The sequence below is a fragment of the Saccoglossus kowalevskii genome, chromosome 16 (genome assembly GCF_978046115.1).
Source record: "Saccoglossus kowalevskii chromosome 16, keSacKowa6.1, whole genome shotgun sequence".
In the NCBI taxonomy this organism is placed as follows: Eukaryota; Metazoa; Hemichordata; class Enteropneusta; family Harrimaniidae; genus Saccoglossus; species Saccoglossus kowalevskii.
The window spans coordinates 1,233,733-1,250,851 of NC_140656.1; the positions used below are offsets into that span (position 1 = coordinate 1,233,733).

General features: G+C 36.9%; 1 protein-coding gene across 1 annotated transcript in view; it reads left to right on the forward strand.

Annotated features, from left to right (window-relative positions):
- Positions 1-17,119, forward strand: part of LOC100378614 (FACT complex subunit SSRP1-like) — a 63,930-nt gene that overhangs the window by 34,828 nt on the left and 11,983 nt on the right. Inside the window, exons 14-16 of the mRNA XM_085491572.1 lie at positions 2,991-3,185; positions 4,138-4,229; positions 8,262-8,481. Coding sequence (XP_085347698.1) covers positions 2,991-3,185; positions 4,138-4,229; positions 8,262-8,481 — 507 coding nt within the window. The remainder of the gene's footprint in view (positions 1-2,990; positions 3,186-4,137; positions 4,230-8,261; positions 8,482-17,119) is intronic.

Below are 17,119 nucleotides of genomic sequence, written 5' to 3' on the forward strand. Positions count from 1 at the left end.
AGCATTTCCGTGGTGGTCACTAATTTTGAGTGACGGTCGGGGCCGACCGACGTGGCGAACAAAGATTTTTCACATCTGATATTGGCATGTCAAATATGAAATCAAGCGCCGAGGTGGGAACACATAGCGCCGAGGTCCCAAGTGAAGCGCCGAGATTCACAGGTATAGCGCCGCGGACCTCGGCGCTAAAAAGCCCTGGGGAGAACCCTGAACATAATCAATCAAATTTTTTTTTGTACACTGTAAAAATTTCTCATTTTTCCCGGTACGTACAAGAATTTACATTCAAATAAAAAAGGTTCAGGGAAATTATATTTTCGAAACTGTAAAACGACTAGATGACACAATTCACTGCAAAATTCAATTTTCACTGTAAACTGTAAAAACGTCTTTTTGTCCTTGTAAATTGTAAAAAGCCCATTTTATTTCCCGTAAAACTGTACCAGCTACCCCTCTTGCCCCCCCCCCCCCCCCCCAGTATTCTATGGCTACCTTGGGGCCAAAATTACTATCAGACATGTCACAGTTGAAGACAATCAGAATTTTATGGTTGTCACAGGATCTGCTCCCCAGGGTCAGGGGGTGCATGGCCATGGCATGAGGGCCCTGCGCCCCTGTTCCCTTGTTTAAAAAAAATCCCTTCCATCTATGCACCTAAACTTGATTCAAACTGCCTGACTGGTGGCCATTTTTTTTTACCACACAGATATTCTGCTTTTTATACGAGATATTTTTACAGATTTGGTTTAAATTTTATACAATGGCAAGATATAATGGGTTGAATGTTGACTGAAGTTTTTTTGCTATCTGTTACATTAAGCCGAATTTTGTCATGCAATTCAATTCATTGACAAACAGACAGCCAAGTTGGTTTTATTTTCCCTTTCTCAAACTTGCTTCAAACTATTTTGTTGGTAAAAGTAGGCACAGGACAAAACAAGCTAGCACAGTCATTTTCGTACTAAAAATTCATCAAAATCATCATTTCTGCCATTTCAGAAACAGATCTTGATTTGTGTATATGGAATTTTACTCGAACTTGGTACAAATATCAGACATTAGCTTACCCAAAACCTATGTAGTCAAATTTCTGCACTACATTTTAATGAATTTTGCTATTTTTTCTGATAATGTACATGAACATGTAAAAATTACAATAAAACTTAATATTATTTTGCTGGAAAATCCATGAATTAAAAAACCAAGTTCACGATATCAAAATAGTGAACAGAAATCCTGTGAAAATGTATGCTTTTACAAAATATTTATAGAATATCAAATGAAAGCATGAACTCTGGACTAACATGCTTTGATCAGAACTACCGTACACAGGTAAAACAAGATACAGTGTAGTTGTTTCCTGTAATTCGGAACATTTGTACATCAATCAGGTAGAAACATGCTCCAATGGAAAATACATGAATGAAACAGAATAGTTATATTTGCTGTTGATTAAAGCATAAATTTAATAGAAGTGCTTTTATACCAACATTTGCAGTGACTTATTCTAACTGTACACAAACCAGTCATTTTACATGCCATTATGTGCTATTAATAAAACAAGTAAAATATTCTTATTACTGATTGTACTAGTAAGTAGGCATAGACACCAAATTTACATTCTTTGTCAAGATTTGTTCATTTCAGGATTACTTCAATTCTCCAATTCTTACTGAATAATTGTTGTTACTTTCAGTCAAAATGATATATTCGATTTTTTTTCTTCTTCTATTGAGGGTGGCAACAAGAGGAAAAGTAAAAAGTAAAAAATTGGTCTGTGATTTAAAAATTTAAAAAGTGCAGTCGTTTTTTGTCTATTCTGATCATTGAAAACAATGTTTTAACACTTTCAGTTAGGTGTGAATGACTATGAATATCACAAGACAATTGCAACTTAGTAGGCTTGAAGGCTACGTTTTTTTCTTTACCTGCCTTTCTTTGTTTTCTGGCTACAGACATTCTACTGGCTATCCTTTGATCAGTTTGACATGTTGTCATTAGAAAACAAAAGCATAGATTAAAAAAAGACATAATTAGGTTTCTGATCACAACCTTGCAAAGCCACCTGTAGATCATTGTCCCTCCTGTTGCTTGCACTATGGTAGTGTTGATCAGGCAACTTGTTAGACACCACGTCAGTGGTAGTGCAGTCTCAAGCTGGGATTTCCAACTTGACTTGTATCTCTACATTTCCAACTTTTTTTTCTGAAATTCTAAAGCAGATATCAATGAAACTTGGCATATTGATAAAGAATTATGTTTCAGGAGTTGTGCATTTTTTTCTAATCTGAATATCCTCAAGGTTTTTTTTTTATTTCAATTTCAATGCCTTTTTTCTCTAGTAACTAATTTTTGTTTTGTGCGTATGTGTGCCAGGCGACAGTACCATCCATTGAATGTTAGTCACTCTTACCTAACTTGTTTTTCTATGTACAAATTGCAAGTGCTGAATACACAGAAACCATATTCCATGAGAGTATTAGACTGGGTTATGACGTTGTTGTAGTTTCATCCCTCTCCTATACAACATATTAGTGATTATTATTTCACTATTACATCTCTTGCCTGGCTGATTTTCACTCTGTGGTAAACATACTTTAAAATATATTCTATATATTGAATAATAATTAATACAATTTTGGTAGCAAAATATATAGACTTATCAGATGGCTGAGACATGTAAAATACTTTATTTTAGCCTGAATTCATTTTCACTAAAAAGATTTTTTGGGTGTTTTGTATGGCATTTATTGTCACTTATTTTTGAAGAGTTGAATGAAAAATAAAGGAACAACGATATATTCGCTGGATTTTATTTTCACTGAATCACCCCTTTAGCAAAAATAAAGTATTTTACAGTAACTTCAATTTTTGTCCCAATTCTATCCTGTTAATTTGAGAAAAAAATGTATGAAACAAAAAGTCATAAAACTTCAACACGAGTGTTTGTACATCAGTAGCAGTGCTGGTTTTTATTTTTATATAAACAGTCTGAAAAGCCACGAAAGAAGAAGACGAAGAAGGATAAAGATCCTGACAAACCAAAAAGAGCAATGACTGCATATTTCTTATGGTTGAATGAAAAAAGAGAATCCATCAAAAAAAGCCTTCCTGGTAGTTCTGTTGCTGAGATCAGTAAAAGAGCTGGTGAACTATGGAAAAAGATGACAGAGAGTGATAAAAAGGTACAACACATGATAATAACATGTAATACATTGCTAACAAATGCATTAACATTGTTGTGTGTTGGGACAGGAAATTATTTGCTCAGTTTTGTTTTCATGTAATTAGCAGGGAAAAAAGGTTAGTGCCAAAATAAAAATACATGATTATGATTTTGGTGATGGTTATTTTTATGTCAGTCATATTGTTTTCGGCATTTTTAAATTTACTTGTGTTATAGGGAACTAAAGATCAAATACACTTAAATAACAAACAAACACACAGTGTCCATTAGAATTTTACCCTAGGTGGCATCAGTAAAATTCTACTGTTGCACACGCTGCTGATCACAATCCGAAACTCTAAATAGAGCTGCACCAATGTATGCACATTTCCTGAATAAGTTTTTCCTCTAAATCTTGCTTATGCTTTTGTAAGACTATTATTTGTTTTGATCAAATCTTTATTGAATGTACAACAACAGAGTGATACTTGTAGAAGGTGATCATATGATATTACAGCTTGTTTGTTGTACATGTACTACCCTAATTTTATAGTGTGAAAATGTGGTGTTTAGGTGATGAGTCTTAAGAATGGAGCAAGTTAAATTTTTGAAATTGCAGATTTATATTTACTGATGCTATGGTCTCTTGATCAATAAATCTATATTTTATTAATATTGCATACAAGGTTTTGTTTTAAAAGACATCCATTTTTTATATGCAAATTAAATGACTTGTAAAGTCATTCCACAAAAATTACTTTGTGAGAAACTTGATTTATAAGCTACATCAATACATTTGATAAAAACTGCAGTAGTTAGCTTCTCTTCATGTTTCATTGTAAACATACAGAGTATTCATTATTGTAATGGTTTCATGAAACTATTTAAAATAGATGAATAGTGATAATTGGTTTGACATAGTTGTGAGTGTTAGTTTTGTTCTCAGTAATTACCGGTATTAATGTTCTTAGAAATACACAGCATTAGCTGCAGAAGAGAAGATCAAGTATGAGGATGCTATGAAGGTATATAAACGAAAACAAGCTGATGGAGATATCAGAAGGTGAGTTCACTCCCAATGCATGTACTTACCATTGTGTGCCCATCTTAATTAACTCTTTAGTTAAATTGTGCTAATAGAAATATTTATTTATTCAGTGCATGCAAATAATGCACAAATCAAGAGTATTTTTTGTCAAATGAATAGCACTTTTTACCTTGCCTCATAATATTATCAGATGAGGTTATAGAGAGGAATTTGTCTGTTATTATAAATAACCATTGATATGTTGATAATTTGAGTAATTTTAGTCAAAACTTTGTTCCAGTGTTCTCCCCAGGCCAAAATTTGCCCGCGATGCAATGTCTTTCCTCCGCAATGCTATTATTTATCCCGTGATCTGATTTCTTCAGTCTCTCACAGACTGTAATGTTTCCTGGCCAACTAGTTAAATCTTCAAATGCATGGTATTAACGCCAATTTCCCGGGATAATCCCCTGTTTCTCATTGATTGGATATCGTTTTTAAAAAAAAAGCAGTTCTATGAAGACAAAGCCATAAGCCCTGTGTAAAACGCACTTTGCCAAACGTATATTCATATGCAAATGATACAGTCACTTGTGGTCAAGAGCCACATGTTTCCAGTGTGTATGAAACATATTTTTAGAAATGTAATTGTACTATTATTCTAGGTTTTGATTTTTGTCAGTATTTTTGATATTGTACATTGTATTTGTTTTTTGAGATCAAAATGTGAAAAAATATATATTTATGATGTAAATAATTTTGACCTCGTGATTGTGAATCAAAGATGGCGTCACCCACGTAAGATCCAGTGAGCGTGAACTTCCCACTCGGATCGCATATCATGCTCAGATCAGGATGAATTAGGTGAAGCATAACGGAAAATAATATATTTATCAAGAAACCAGGAATTCTAATCAAAAAATGTGACACTTGATGTGTTATTTCTTGGAAGAAAAGCCTCAATTTTTACGTGGTATGACAATGGCAATGATTCATAATTCAGACCTCTGTTGTCTCCATTTGTTCACAATTGTGTTGAGCAGACAACATCGAAAAACAAAAAAATGACAAAGAAGATAGATCATTTCAGCCAGAATAACTATTATTGCTCGAACCATGGATGTACATCCATGCTCCAACATAGTAGCGCAAGTATTATGTATTCCAGTTGTTGTACTTAACCGGAAAACAATAGAAACGGAAGACAAGCACTGAGAATCATCAACCCAATGTTTAATTTAAAGGGTTTTATAAAGTTGCTGATTTATGGGCCAAGCAAAGAAACAGAAAACTCAGTTTCTGTGGAAAATTTGCAATACTAAACATGCAGTGCACTTTTATTGGATACAAAAGAGTGATAGATTGTACATAAAATAAATAGGAAAAAAATGGTTTTGTTTTATTTATTTTTTATGCAAATTAAATGCTAATTGTTATGCAAATTATCCACGACTCTATGGAAAATCTCTAGGGAGAACACTGTTATATTATTAATCTGCATACAATGAGATGACCATGCTGTTGCCATTTTTCATCTCGATCGAAACCTAGTCATTGCTGCTATGTTGATACCATACTGGACCGTGTTAGTGCCCAGGGTCCTCAACTCAGAAAATCATGATTTTCTTTTAGGGGTGGGCGCTTACCTGTGCAAATGACAACTTTGATTCGCCATGTGACAAATTGAGGGAGATATGTCTTTGAGGGAAAATAAAATTACGAAATTAGTTGCGTCGTCATTGACTTTTACAATGAAGAAACAAAAATGGTCACAAAAATATGCACATTTTATTACAATATTAGTTACGTACCACCCGAATTTACAAGATTAAAAATATTAGATTCTATTGGAACAGTCATAGTCTAAATCCTCATCATTATATCCACTGTGTTGGATCAAGTGCAAAAGTTAAATGAAAAACACTTTTCGCTATGATGTATTTGTATGTTTTGATCTGCCACATTATCCTTTGACCAAAATGGGTCAAATCTGTTATTAACCAATCAGAATGATGTGTTGTACCAACGCAATTCTTGGGAAATTCTCAAAGACTTTCTGGTAACGCAACGTAACGCAATGCTGAAGTGAATTGTTGAGGTACGATCTGTTGGAATTGACTTTGACGGATAAACGACATGGTTTTTTATGGCATGAACTATTTACCGCATTTTACTTTTATTAACAGGTCATTGTGGAAGCATAGTTTGCACACAGTTTTATGCATTCACGGCAACCAATATCCATGCTGTATCATATAAAAAATTATTTCCAGTACTCGTTATGCAATGATCAAAGACCAAATTTGTGGTATTTTGAAGGGGTGGGCGCTTTGCCGAATGTGACCCCGAATATAAAAATTGTGCAAAAGTGGGGGGGGGGCTACCACGGTCCTGTACGGTATATTTAATTATCCAATTTGCCTAATTTAACTGATTTCTAGCTCAATATTGGTACTTGAGGTAAATTTCTGTTAGATTTGTTCACTTCGTGGTGATGTCTTCAATTCGCTATTTTTTGGCGAATATTTTTGTCACCTTTTTGTAAAAAAGTGCTATTTGTGACTTCTTCTTGAAAAATTTCTTCTTAATTAATTTGATACTTCGTATGGTTTTAGCAAGTTGAAAACAATTGAAATTGCCATAGCAACAACCAAATTTCAAAGAATTGTAATACTTTAATGCTCTGCTGTAATTCACTAATATGATTCAGTTTAGGCTTCTGCCGTTAATTCACCCAGTGCAGTTAAACTGCAGTTCGGGTTTAAAAAAAAAATAAAATGGGACCAAGAAATCGCCCAGGGTAATTTTTCGGAAGTTTTTTAATTTTTTTTTTTTTTTAAATATATCGGCATAATTTTTCGGACATTTGAATCTTTCCTGACGCCTAAAATAGTCTATGAAGTTTTTATTCAAGAGTATGTTTATTGTGACTAGCGTGAATGGGTAAGCTTCGTTTCGACAATGAGCTGTTATCACTGTAAACAATGTTAAATTGTTTTTCTAATGCTCAGTTATCTTTTGAAAACAACAATTTTTTTATTTGAAAAAAAAATCATGCCATTTTCCTATCAAAATCCAAGTCAAAAGATTGTACTACAACATCAGCAAATTTCTTCCGCGTTTCTTCAATAACATTAACATATTTAAATGAGCTATGGTAATTTGAACACGTTGCCATCATCCAGTATTTTGATTGGTTGATTAGCGATTTGACCTATTAGGTCAACTCATGCAAGAAAGGACCTGGCAGATGCCCTACCGCATCGAGCGTTTATGTGCGATCGGAATCATTTGCTTACGATGAAACTAAGTTGAATTTTATTTGCATTTCATAACAATTCAACGAATTTAATTTTTGTGCATTATAATCACTACTGAGTAATAATCAACAATTGTGAAACTCAGCATGACGGGATTGCACAACTTTGATCGTTTGCTACTACGCAATGCAGTTGTGTTCGTTTATATTCGAAACTTTGTTTAGAATATAATTTCGTTACGAATAAAATAAAAACAAATCTATTTGAAAAATGACACTGGGCGACATTGTAATGAAATATTAGTTGCTAGACTTCTTGTTTAAAAGTCTAATTTGAGATTTGAAGTAATTTTAAATTTTTTTTAAGCTTTCTTTTTTTTACAGTATATGCATGAGAATATCGAAAACAAATCATAACAATTATCTAGTTCCCTTATGTCATTATTATTGTCGCTAGAGGGCTCTCTACATCAATGACATCATTGCAAGTAAAATGTTACCTTGGCAACTCCAATCTCCATATATAGTCATTCAGTCATAGGGAATTTCACATATTAGAAATATTCCATAAATCCCCTAATTTCATCACGCTGACACTTTAAGGACTGATGATATTGCCTAGTTTAGAGATTTTTTATATAAAAATAGATCAGAATAGTCATTTGAGGAAAAAAAATAGTATTTGGATTATGCAGGGTATCCAAGCAAAGCAAAGTAATTTCTCATAAATTTATATTACAGGATATGCCTTTAAGAAACAACTTTAATACCTCTGTATATTAATAGTTAAATCTGATTTCTGATTCCAGTCCAAAACGTGAATCAAAGAGCAGTCCTGTTTCAAAGTCCCCATCTAAAAGTCCATCAAAGTCGAGAGCTGGAACTGGAACTAACTACAAAAGTAAAGAATACATATCCAGTGAGTCATCATCACCGGCATCATCTTCAGATGAAGATGACGATAAACCACTGAAATCTAAGAAAGAAAAATCAAAGAAGAAAACAAGGGAAGAAGAAGAAGATGATGCAGTAAGTATTGAAACCTAAATTTTTCAGAGAGCAATACAACCTTGATAGCTATATTAGTACATGCACTTATATGCCAATTGTTCCATGTTCCTTGTCCGACAAAGCAACACCATGATGTAAGTCACAACCTGGTTGCCAGTCAAACTTGCATCCAGAGTGATAACCATTGTATCATGGTATACCCAGGACTCCATCACACAACCTTGTGGTTGCCAGTCCACAGTGATAACCATTGTACCATGGTATAGCCAGGACTCCATCTCACAACCCTGTGATTAGCAGTCCACATGCAGTGATAACCATTGTACCATGGCATAGTCAGGACTCCATCTCACAACCCTGTGATTACCAGTTCACAGTGATAATCATTGTACCATGGTATAGCCAGGAATCCATCTCACAACCCTGTGATTAGCAGTCCACAGTGATAACCATGGTATAGCCAGGACTCCATCTCACAACCCTGTGATTAGCAGTCCACATGCAGTGATAACCATTGTACCATGGCATAGTCAGGACTCCATCTCACAACCCTGTGATTACCAGTTCACAGTGATAATCATTGTACCATGGTATAGCCAGGAATCCATCTCACAACCCTGTGATTTGCAGTTCACAGTGATAACCATTGTACCATGGCATAGTCAGGACTCCATCTCACAACCCTGTGATTAGCAGTCCACAGTGATAACCATTGTACCATGGCATAGCCAGGACTCCATCTCACAACCCTGTGATTTGCAGTTCACAGTGATAACCATTGTACCATGGCATCGTCAGGACTCCATCTCACAACCCTGTGATTAGCAGTCCACTGTGATAACCATTGTACCATGGTATAGTCAGGAATCCATCTCACAACCCTGTGATTTGCAGTTCACAGTGATAACCATTGTACCATGGCATAGTCAGGACTCCATCTCACAACCCTGTGATTAGCAGTCCACTGTGATAACCATTGTACCATGGCATAGCCAGGACTCCATCTCACAACCCTGTGATTAGCAGTTCACAGTGATAACCATTGTACCATGGTATAGTCAGGACTCCATCTCACAACCCTGTGATTTGCAGTCCACAGTGATAACCATTGTACCATGGCATAGTCAGGACTCCATCTCACAACCTTGTGATTTGCAGTTCACAGTGATAACCATTGTAATATGGTATAGCCAGGACTCCATCTCACAACCCTGTGATTTGCAGTTCAGTGATAACCATTGTACCATGGCATAGTCAGGACTCCATCTCACAACCCTGTGATTAGCAGTCCACAGTGATAACCATTGTACCATGGCATAGTCAGGACTCCATCTCACAACCCTGTGATTAGCAGTCCACAGTGATAACCATTGTACCATGGCATAGTCAGGACTCCATCTCACAACCCTGTGATTTGCAGTCCACAGTGATAACCATTGTACCATGGTATAGCCAGGACTCCATCTCACAACCCTGTGATTAGCAGTTTACAGTGATAACCATTGTACCATGGTATAGCCAGGACTCCATCTCACAACCCTGTGATTAGCAGTCCACAGTGATAACCATTGTACCATGGTATAGCCAGGACTGCATCTCACAACCCTGTGATTTGCAGTCCACAGTGATAACCATTGTACCATGGTATAGTCAGGACTCCATCTCACAACCCTGTGATTTGCAGTTCACAGTGATAACCATTGTAATATGGTATAGCCAGGACTCCATCTCACAACCCTGTTATTACCAGTTCACAGTGATAACCATTGTACCATGGTATACCCAGGACTCCATCTCACAACCCTGTGATTTGCAGTTCACATTGATAACCATTGTACCATGGTATAGTCAGGACTCCATCTCACAACCCTGTGATTAGCAGTCCACAGTGATATCCATTGTACCATGGTATAGCCAGGACTGCATCTCACAACCCTGTGATTAGCAGTTCAGTGATAACCATTGTACCATGGTATACCCAGGACTCCATCTCACAACCCTGTGATTTGCAGTCCACAGTGATAACCATTGTACCATGGTATAGCTAGGACTGCATCTCACAACCCTGTGATTTGCAGTCCACAGTGATAACCATTGTAATATGGTATAGCCAGGACTGCATCTCACAACCCTGTGATTTGCAGTCCACAGTGATAACCATTGTACCATGGTATAGTCAGGACTGCATCTCACAACCCTGTGATTAGCAGTCCACAGTGATAACCATTGTACCATGGTATAGCCAGGACTGCATCTCACAACCCTGTGATTAGCAGTCCACAGTGATAACCATTGTACCATGGTATAGCCAGGACTGCATCTCACAACCCTGTGATTTGCAGTCCACAGTGATAACCATTGTACCATGGTATAGCCAGGACTCCATCTCACAACCTTGTGATTAGCAGTTCACAGTGATAACCATTGTACCATGGTATAACCAGGACTCCATCTCACAACCTTGTGGTTGCCAGTTCACAGTGATAACCATTGTACCATGGTATAGCCAGGACTCCATCTCACAACCTTATGGTTGCCAGTCCACAGTGATAACCATTGTACCATGGTATAGCCAGGACTCCATCTCACAACCTTATGGTTGCCAGTCCACAGTGATAACCATTGTACCATGGTATAGCCAGGACTCCATCTCACAACCCTGTGATTAGCAGTTCACAGTGATAACCATTGTACCATGGTATAGCCAGGACTCCATCTCACAACCTTATGGTTGCCAGTCCACAGTGATAACCATTGTACCATGGTATAGCCAGGACTCCATCTCACAACCCTGTGATTAGCAGTTCACAGTGATAACCATTGTACCATGGTATAGCCAGGACTCCATCTCACAACCTTATGGTTGCCAGTCCACAGTGATAACCATTGTACCATGGTATAGCCAGGACTCCATCTCACAACCTTATGGTTGCCAGTCCACAGTGATAACCATTGTACCATGGTATAGCCAGGACTCCATCTCACAACCCTGTGATTAGCAGTTCACAGTGATAACCATTGTACCATGGTATAACCAGGACTGCATCTCACAACCTTGTGGTTGCCAGTCCACTGTGATAACCATTGTACCATGGTATAGCCAGGACTGCATCTCACAACCCTGTGATTTGCAGTCCACTGTGATAACCATTGTACCATGGTATAGCCAGGACTCCATCTCACAACCCTGTGATTTGCAGTCCACTGTGATAACCATTGTACCATGGTATAGCCAGGACTCCATCTCACAACCTTATGGTTGCCAGTCCACAGTGATAACCATTGAACCATGGTATAGCCAGGACTCCATCTCACAACCCTGTGATTAGCAGTTCACAGTGATAACCATTGTACCATGGTATAGCCAGGACTGCATCTCACAACCCTGTGATTTGCAGTCCACAGTGATAACCATTGTACCATGGTATAGCCAGGACTCCATCTCACAACCCTGTGATTAGCAGTTCACAGTGATAACCATTGTACCATGGTATAGCCAGAACTCCATCTCACAACCTTATGGTTGCCAGTCCACCGTGATAACCATTGTACCATGGTATAGTCAGGACTGCATCTCACAACCCTGTGATTTGCAGTCCACAGTGATAACCATTGTACCATGGTATAGTCAGGACTCCATCTCACAACCCTGTGATTAGCAGTTCACAGTGATAACCATTGTACAAAGACTTTTTTGACAAGAATTTTAAATCTCAAAAGTTTTGTTGGCGGGACTTTAAATTTTCACCTTTTGTGGCGCTGCACCAAGATTTATAGGAATTTTAAACAATAAATTACACTACTAACAAATACGTTAATTTTGTCATGTTATATACCATATAAAAGCTTATTTTGCCAGCTTTTCAACAGTATGATGCATTGTTTGTGGTTGTGGTTGAAAATGTTCGTTTTGGTTAAATTGTGTTTAAAACTATTTAACCTTCGGAACGCATAGATTTATCGAATGGCAGTTTGACTTGTTTAAAACATATGTTCACTAGGATTATAGAACAAAAGTTTGCAGTATTTCCATAGAATATTTTTTTCACAATGCCTTGTAAAAGTTTCACACTTTTAAATTGACCCGTAACTAACGCTATTGCTGATTGACAATGTGGTTACTTTTTTTCTTCTCTCGAAGCAATAAATCCACCCAACGCACTTTGAATGTGCCAGACCGGAACAATTGTCCCTGAAAATTTCAAAGGAAATGACAAAATAGTCTGGGAGCTAAATACTTTTAAAAGACCTGGTTGAAGTCAAAAATTTAGTTGCGATAATCGCCATTTTGTTTAAATTTACTACCGTATGTCAAAGTATACTATGCATCACAATAGTACTGTCTCCAGTGGTGGTGTGGTTTTTGTATGGGTGAGTGGAAATTGACAATTTGATGAGTGCCTGTCTTCCTTTGCCGATTGCTCTCATGCCCAGAATTTTCTTTCTATTAATCTTGAAATGTTTTCCATTTTGTTTGATGAAGTCATCTCCACTGCTCCACTTTGGTTGTGATAGGAACCAAGGTCTGATTCCTTCAGAAACATTCTGTTTTCCTCTAACATAGTGTCTGTCTTCTTTTTCCGGACCTGTTTTCCTTTTTACTCTGCATGGCATCTCGGGATATAAAATAGCTGATGTGTTGCATACGAACGTATGAAATCATGGAGGTAGCTCCATGGTGAAATGAAGTACACAGGAAACGAAACTGGTCTTCCCAAAACATGATTTGCATACTACTGTTAAGCTCCAGCCATCAATCAACATTAATTTATGCAAATTAAACAGTTAAAGTAAGACCGTGGCACATGCGTTTGTTTTTAATAATTTAAACCTAGTTTATAAGATGTTCTACTCACAATAGAATTTTGAAATTTTCACTCAAGAACAAGGACATTTTTCCTATAAACTATGTATTGGTATCAATATGAAAATCTCCCTTGATACTGATCTAAAAAAGTGTCCGTTTGTCACTCATGTCTTGCACATTTCTAAAAAGGGTGCATCATTGACATTAACGATTGTCAAATTACGACATTTTTTTAAATAATTAATATTTTATTGAATTACTGCCAACTGGCAAAAACAATTTAAAGGGCCTGTAAAATGGCTGTTATTTTCACACCTAAAATTATCCATTGATACATAAATATTATTAATGTTTATGTTTCTAAGCATAAATTATTTTTTTAAGTGAAAAAATGCGCTTTAAACTCAGTCTACAACAACTTTATTTTTGTGTATTTTAAAACAAGGCGCCTCATTAGCTTCTCATTTGCATACAGAAATTCCCTCTGTGACGTCAGAAGGGGAAGTTGGTGTGTAGCTTGCATTGCCGATACATATAAATAAGGCAAATTTCTTGTGCTATTTTCTCGTCTTTGACTAAATTGCCACTTATGTACTTGTTTGTGCACTGTCGCTGGACTCCGGCACTGGACAAAATCAAATTTGACGCCTGAATCATCTTGTCATTTAGCAGGTTACTAGGCACGACACTACACTGTTTTATTTCATCGATCGTCTGAGTAAAAAAACAACATTCAAAATTAAAATAAAAAGAGAACATATTTTGACATTCTAAACATGAAATTATAGTGATCAATAAAAAAACGACAAAACACAGTTAGTAAATAAATGACTGCTGCGTTGTAAGGGGTGAACGTGTCGGGTCATGACGGCGACAAGTGCGTGAATGGCGGCGTTTAATTGGATAACAAAAATAATTGAGAGCGACTGGCGTACAGACAAGCCGGTAGGCTGGTTGGTTGGCAATATGTGATATAAACGTGAAGCTAACTAAATGGGCCCCAGTCTTCTCCCCAGACTTCATGTCAAGCATCACTGCCAATTTGCATAACAATGCATCTAATTTGCATAATTTTTATTTGCATAATAATCAGTTTTTCCCAACAAATATTGTCAATCTACAATTAATTAAAGACAAGATATTTTTATATCTGATAAATTTTATATCAATTTACTGCATTGTATTTTTTGTTTTTGTATCAAGTCAAATAAAGTTTGAAATGGAACATCATAAAAAGGAAAAAAAAATTGAAAAACTTGTGTTATAGCCAGTCAGTGAATATACTGTTATCCATGGATGTAACTGGTTCATCATTGTGTATAAGTTTTAGTGCCCATGTCACTGTCGGTTCATATAAACGTCGGGGAAAACATTTTTTGGTTAAATATATAAAGTCGGCAAGATATCGAAATATGTTGAAATTAATAAATCAATAATTAAAAAAAAATTCTACAATGGCAGTTCGGCGATTTTTCATTGCAATATACCTTGTGAGTACAACGCTACGATCACCGTAACATTGTCAGCTGACGGCATTGCGTTGGACGGGTATTCACCGCTGCTATTGCGATCATCGGTATCTGACTTTTTGGTGTGAAATACACAAATTGTTTATTAAAACGATTCATTGATGATTATCATAAGCATTACATCAAAATTGCCAACGAGATGTTGTTTTTAAACATCGCGGAAAATCATGCATTCTGCGCCGCCATCTTTGTTACCTCGATCAGAACCCCTGATAGCCCAGCATGCATCGGTCACAATGTTGCAACGTGCATTATGTCGCCTTAGGGCGGCGTTTTTCTGTACTAAGGTACCCTATGAATGGGGTATTTCCAGAGGTCAGAGTTTGTTTTGTCTCATCCCGTCTCGTCTGCTGTTGAATTATTCATACTTTTCTTTCCAATGCGACTTAATTTCACTTGTTCGTTTTTTAATTTTGGAGTAAATAATGTCACCAGCGATTGAGTGATAACAAATCAGAGTGCAGCAAATCGGGGTTCATCTTCCCGACGTACGCCGTGACTTGTTTTGTCACATTGTTGCCGTTGCGTGCAATGGGCAAATTATTGCTATTCTAGTTATTTTTTTTTTGATTTGGAGGCTCTGCACCTTTGAAAGACTTCGCAACATATTGCAGACTTCCGTTTTTATCACTGTCTTTGTATGGCTAACAAAAGCGGGATTACCTAAATCGATCAATACATGTTATTGTTTTAAATACGTGCAAGACGAGACTGACACTTGTAAACACAAATATAAGCATCACGGCTGAGTGACCAAGCGTCACGGACAAAGGGCAAGCATCACGACCGAGTGTCCAAGCGTCACGGTACCGTGTCGCTTCAGAGGCCTGGGGAGAACACTGGGCCCATATATGAAGTTCGCAAAAGCCATTCAGTCTTTAGAAGTCACTTAGTTTATTACTAGGACGTATTCTGCTGTTACATTTATTATTTCCAACCATTTTGCGATAGTATTTTCTAGAATGAAGGCAGCATTTACAGTTCATTCAAAGTTCAAAGTTGCGTTGGGATTACGTTGATACAGTGCAACAATGTCGGCGCCGGAGATCTCTTATACCAGTGTGCAGCGTAGCCAAAATAAAAAGCATAGTCATTTGAACACTGCTATTACAAGACTGGTAGGAAGTAATACATTTGGGGCGAAAGTATTCAAAAATCAGTTTATGGATGATGATTTTTTTCTAATTAGTGACGGTATGACCTACCTGTCAAGTATGAGCAAAATCAGGCGAGCCTAAAAAATCGCCGAGGAGTTAAAAGCCCGTTGCTGGTGAAAAGTTACCCTAACTTTGGGGGTCAAATTTCTCAGTAATGAAAAAAGATATCAAAATTTCAAATAGTAATTTTGTGCCCACACTCAAGCTGAGTAGAATGAGCTATGTCTAAAGTGTTTTATCCTAAATTTGTAGAAGGAGATACATTTGGCGCGAAACTATCCAAAAATCAGTTTTTTTGGGGGGGTTGCTATGGCAACGGTGGGTCAAAAAAAAATTAGATTTTTCCTAATAACTAGGGTGAAGGTGTGACCTACCTGCCAAGTTCGAAAGAAATCGGCCAAGCCAAAAAAATCACAGAAAAAATCATACGTGAAAACACTGGAAATCACACACACAGACACAAAATGACAAAAGTGATTATAAGGGCAATCCTAGCGGAGCGAGTCGCCAACAAATTCAGAGTGGATTTAGCATGATTTTCATAATTATCACATATTAAAAAGATACATTGACAGCCCAAGCCCAGATTCTTATTCCATAAATTATTACGCAGATCAAGCTGCAAGTAAAGGCAACAAAGGTGTGAATTCGACATTCAACACCAATCACCGATTCGGAACAATTCAGACACTTTTAGCCTGCGAAAAAGAAAACAACCTGAGGGCTGTTGTCCAACGCTTCGTTTTCATGTTATCAAAATTACTGCTACCTTTTACATAACACTGGTGGTCTCTATAAAACGATAATCAGGATCGCCAAAAAAATCAAATCATTTGAAACACTGACCCGACGTCTCCCTTCTGAAGTCTGCCTCAGTGATCATGGGCTGGTCCGGAATCTATTTTTTCCAAAACGTTGTATTGCGCCAGGTTTAAGTTGTCAGTGTTTCTCGTTAAAACCTAGTTGTTTTGTTATGGACAAGGACAGTTTTTTGAAAAAAAGAATCTGGGGGTGAAGTGGACAATACATATGACGCTATAAGGAGGAAGTCCAACCCAACCTTTTCTCGTTATTTTCACGGCTTTCGTCCACCAATTTCGCACTTTCGGATCGATTGGAAACGTGTAAATACTTATACCATGACTGTACGCATTACTGCAACC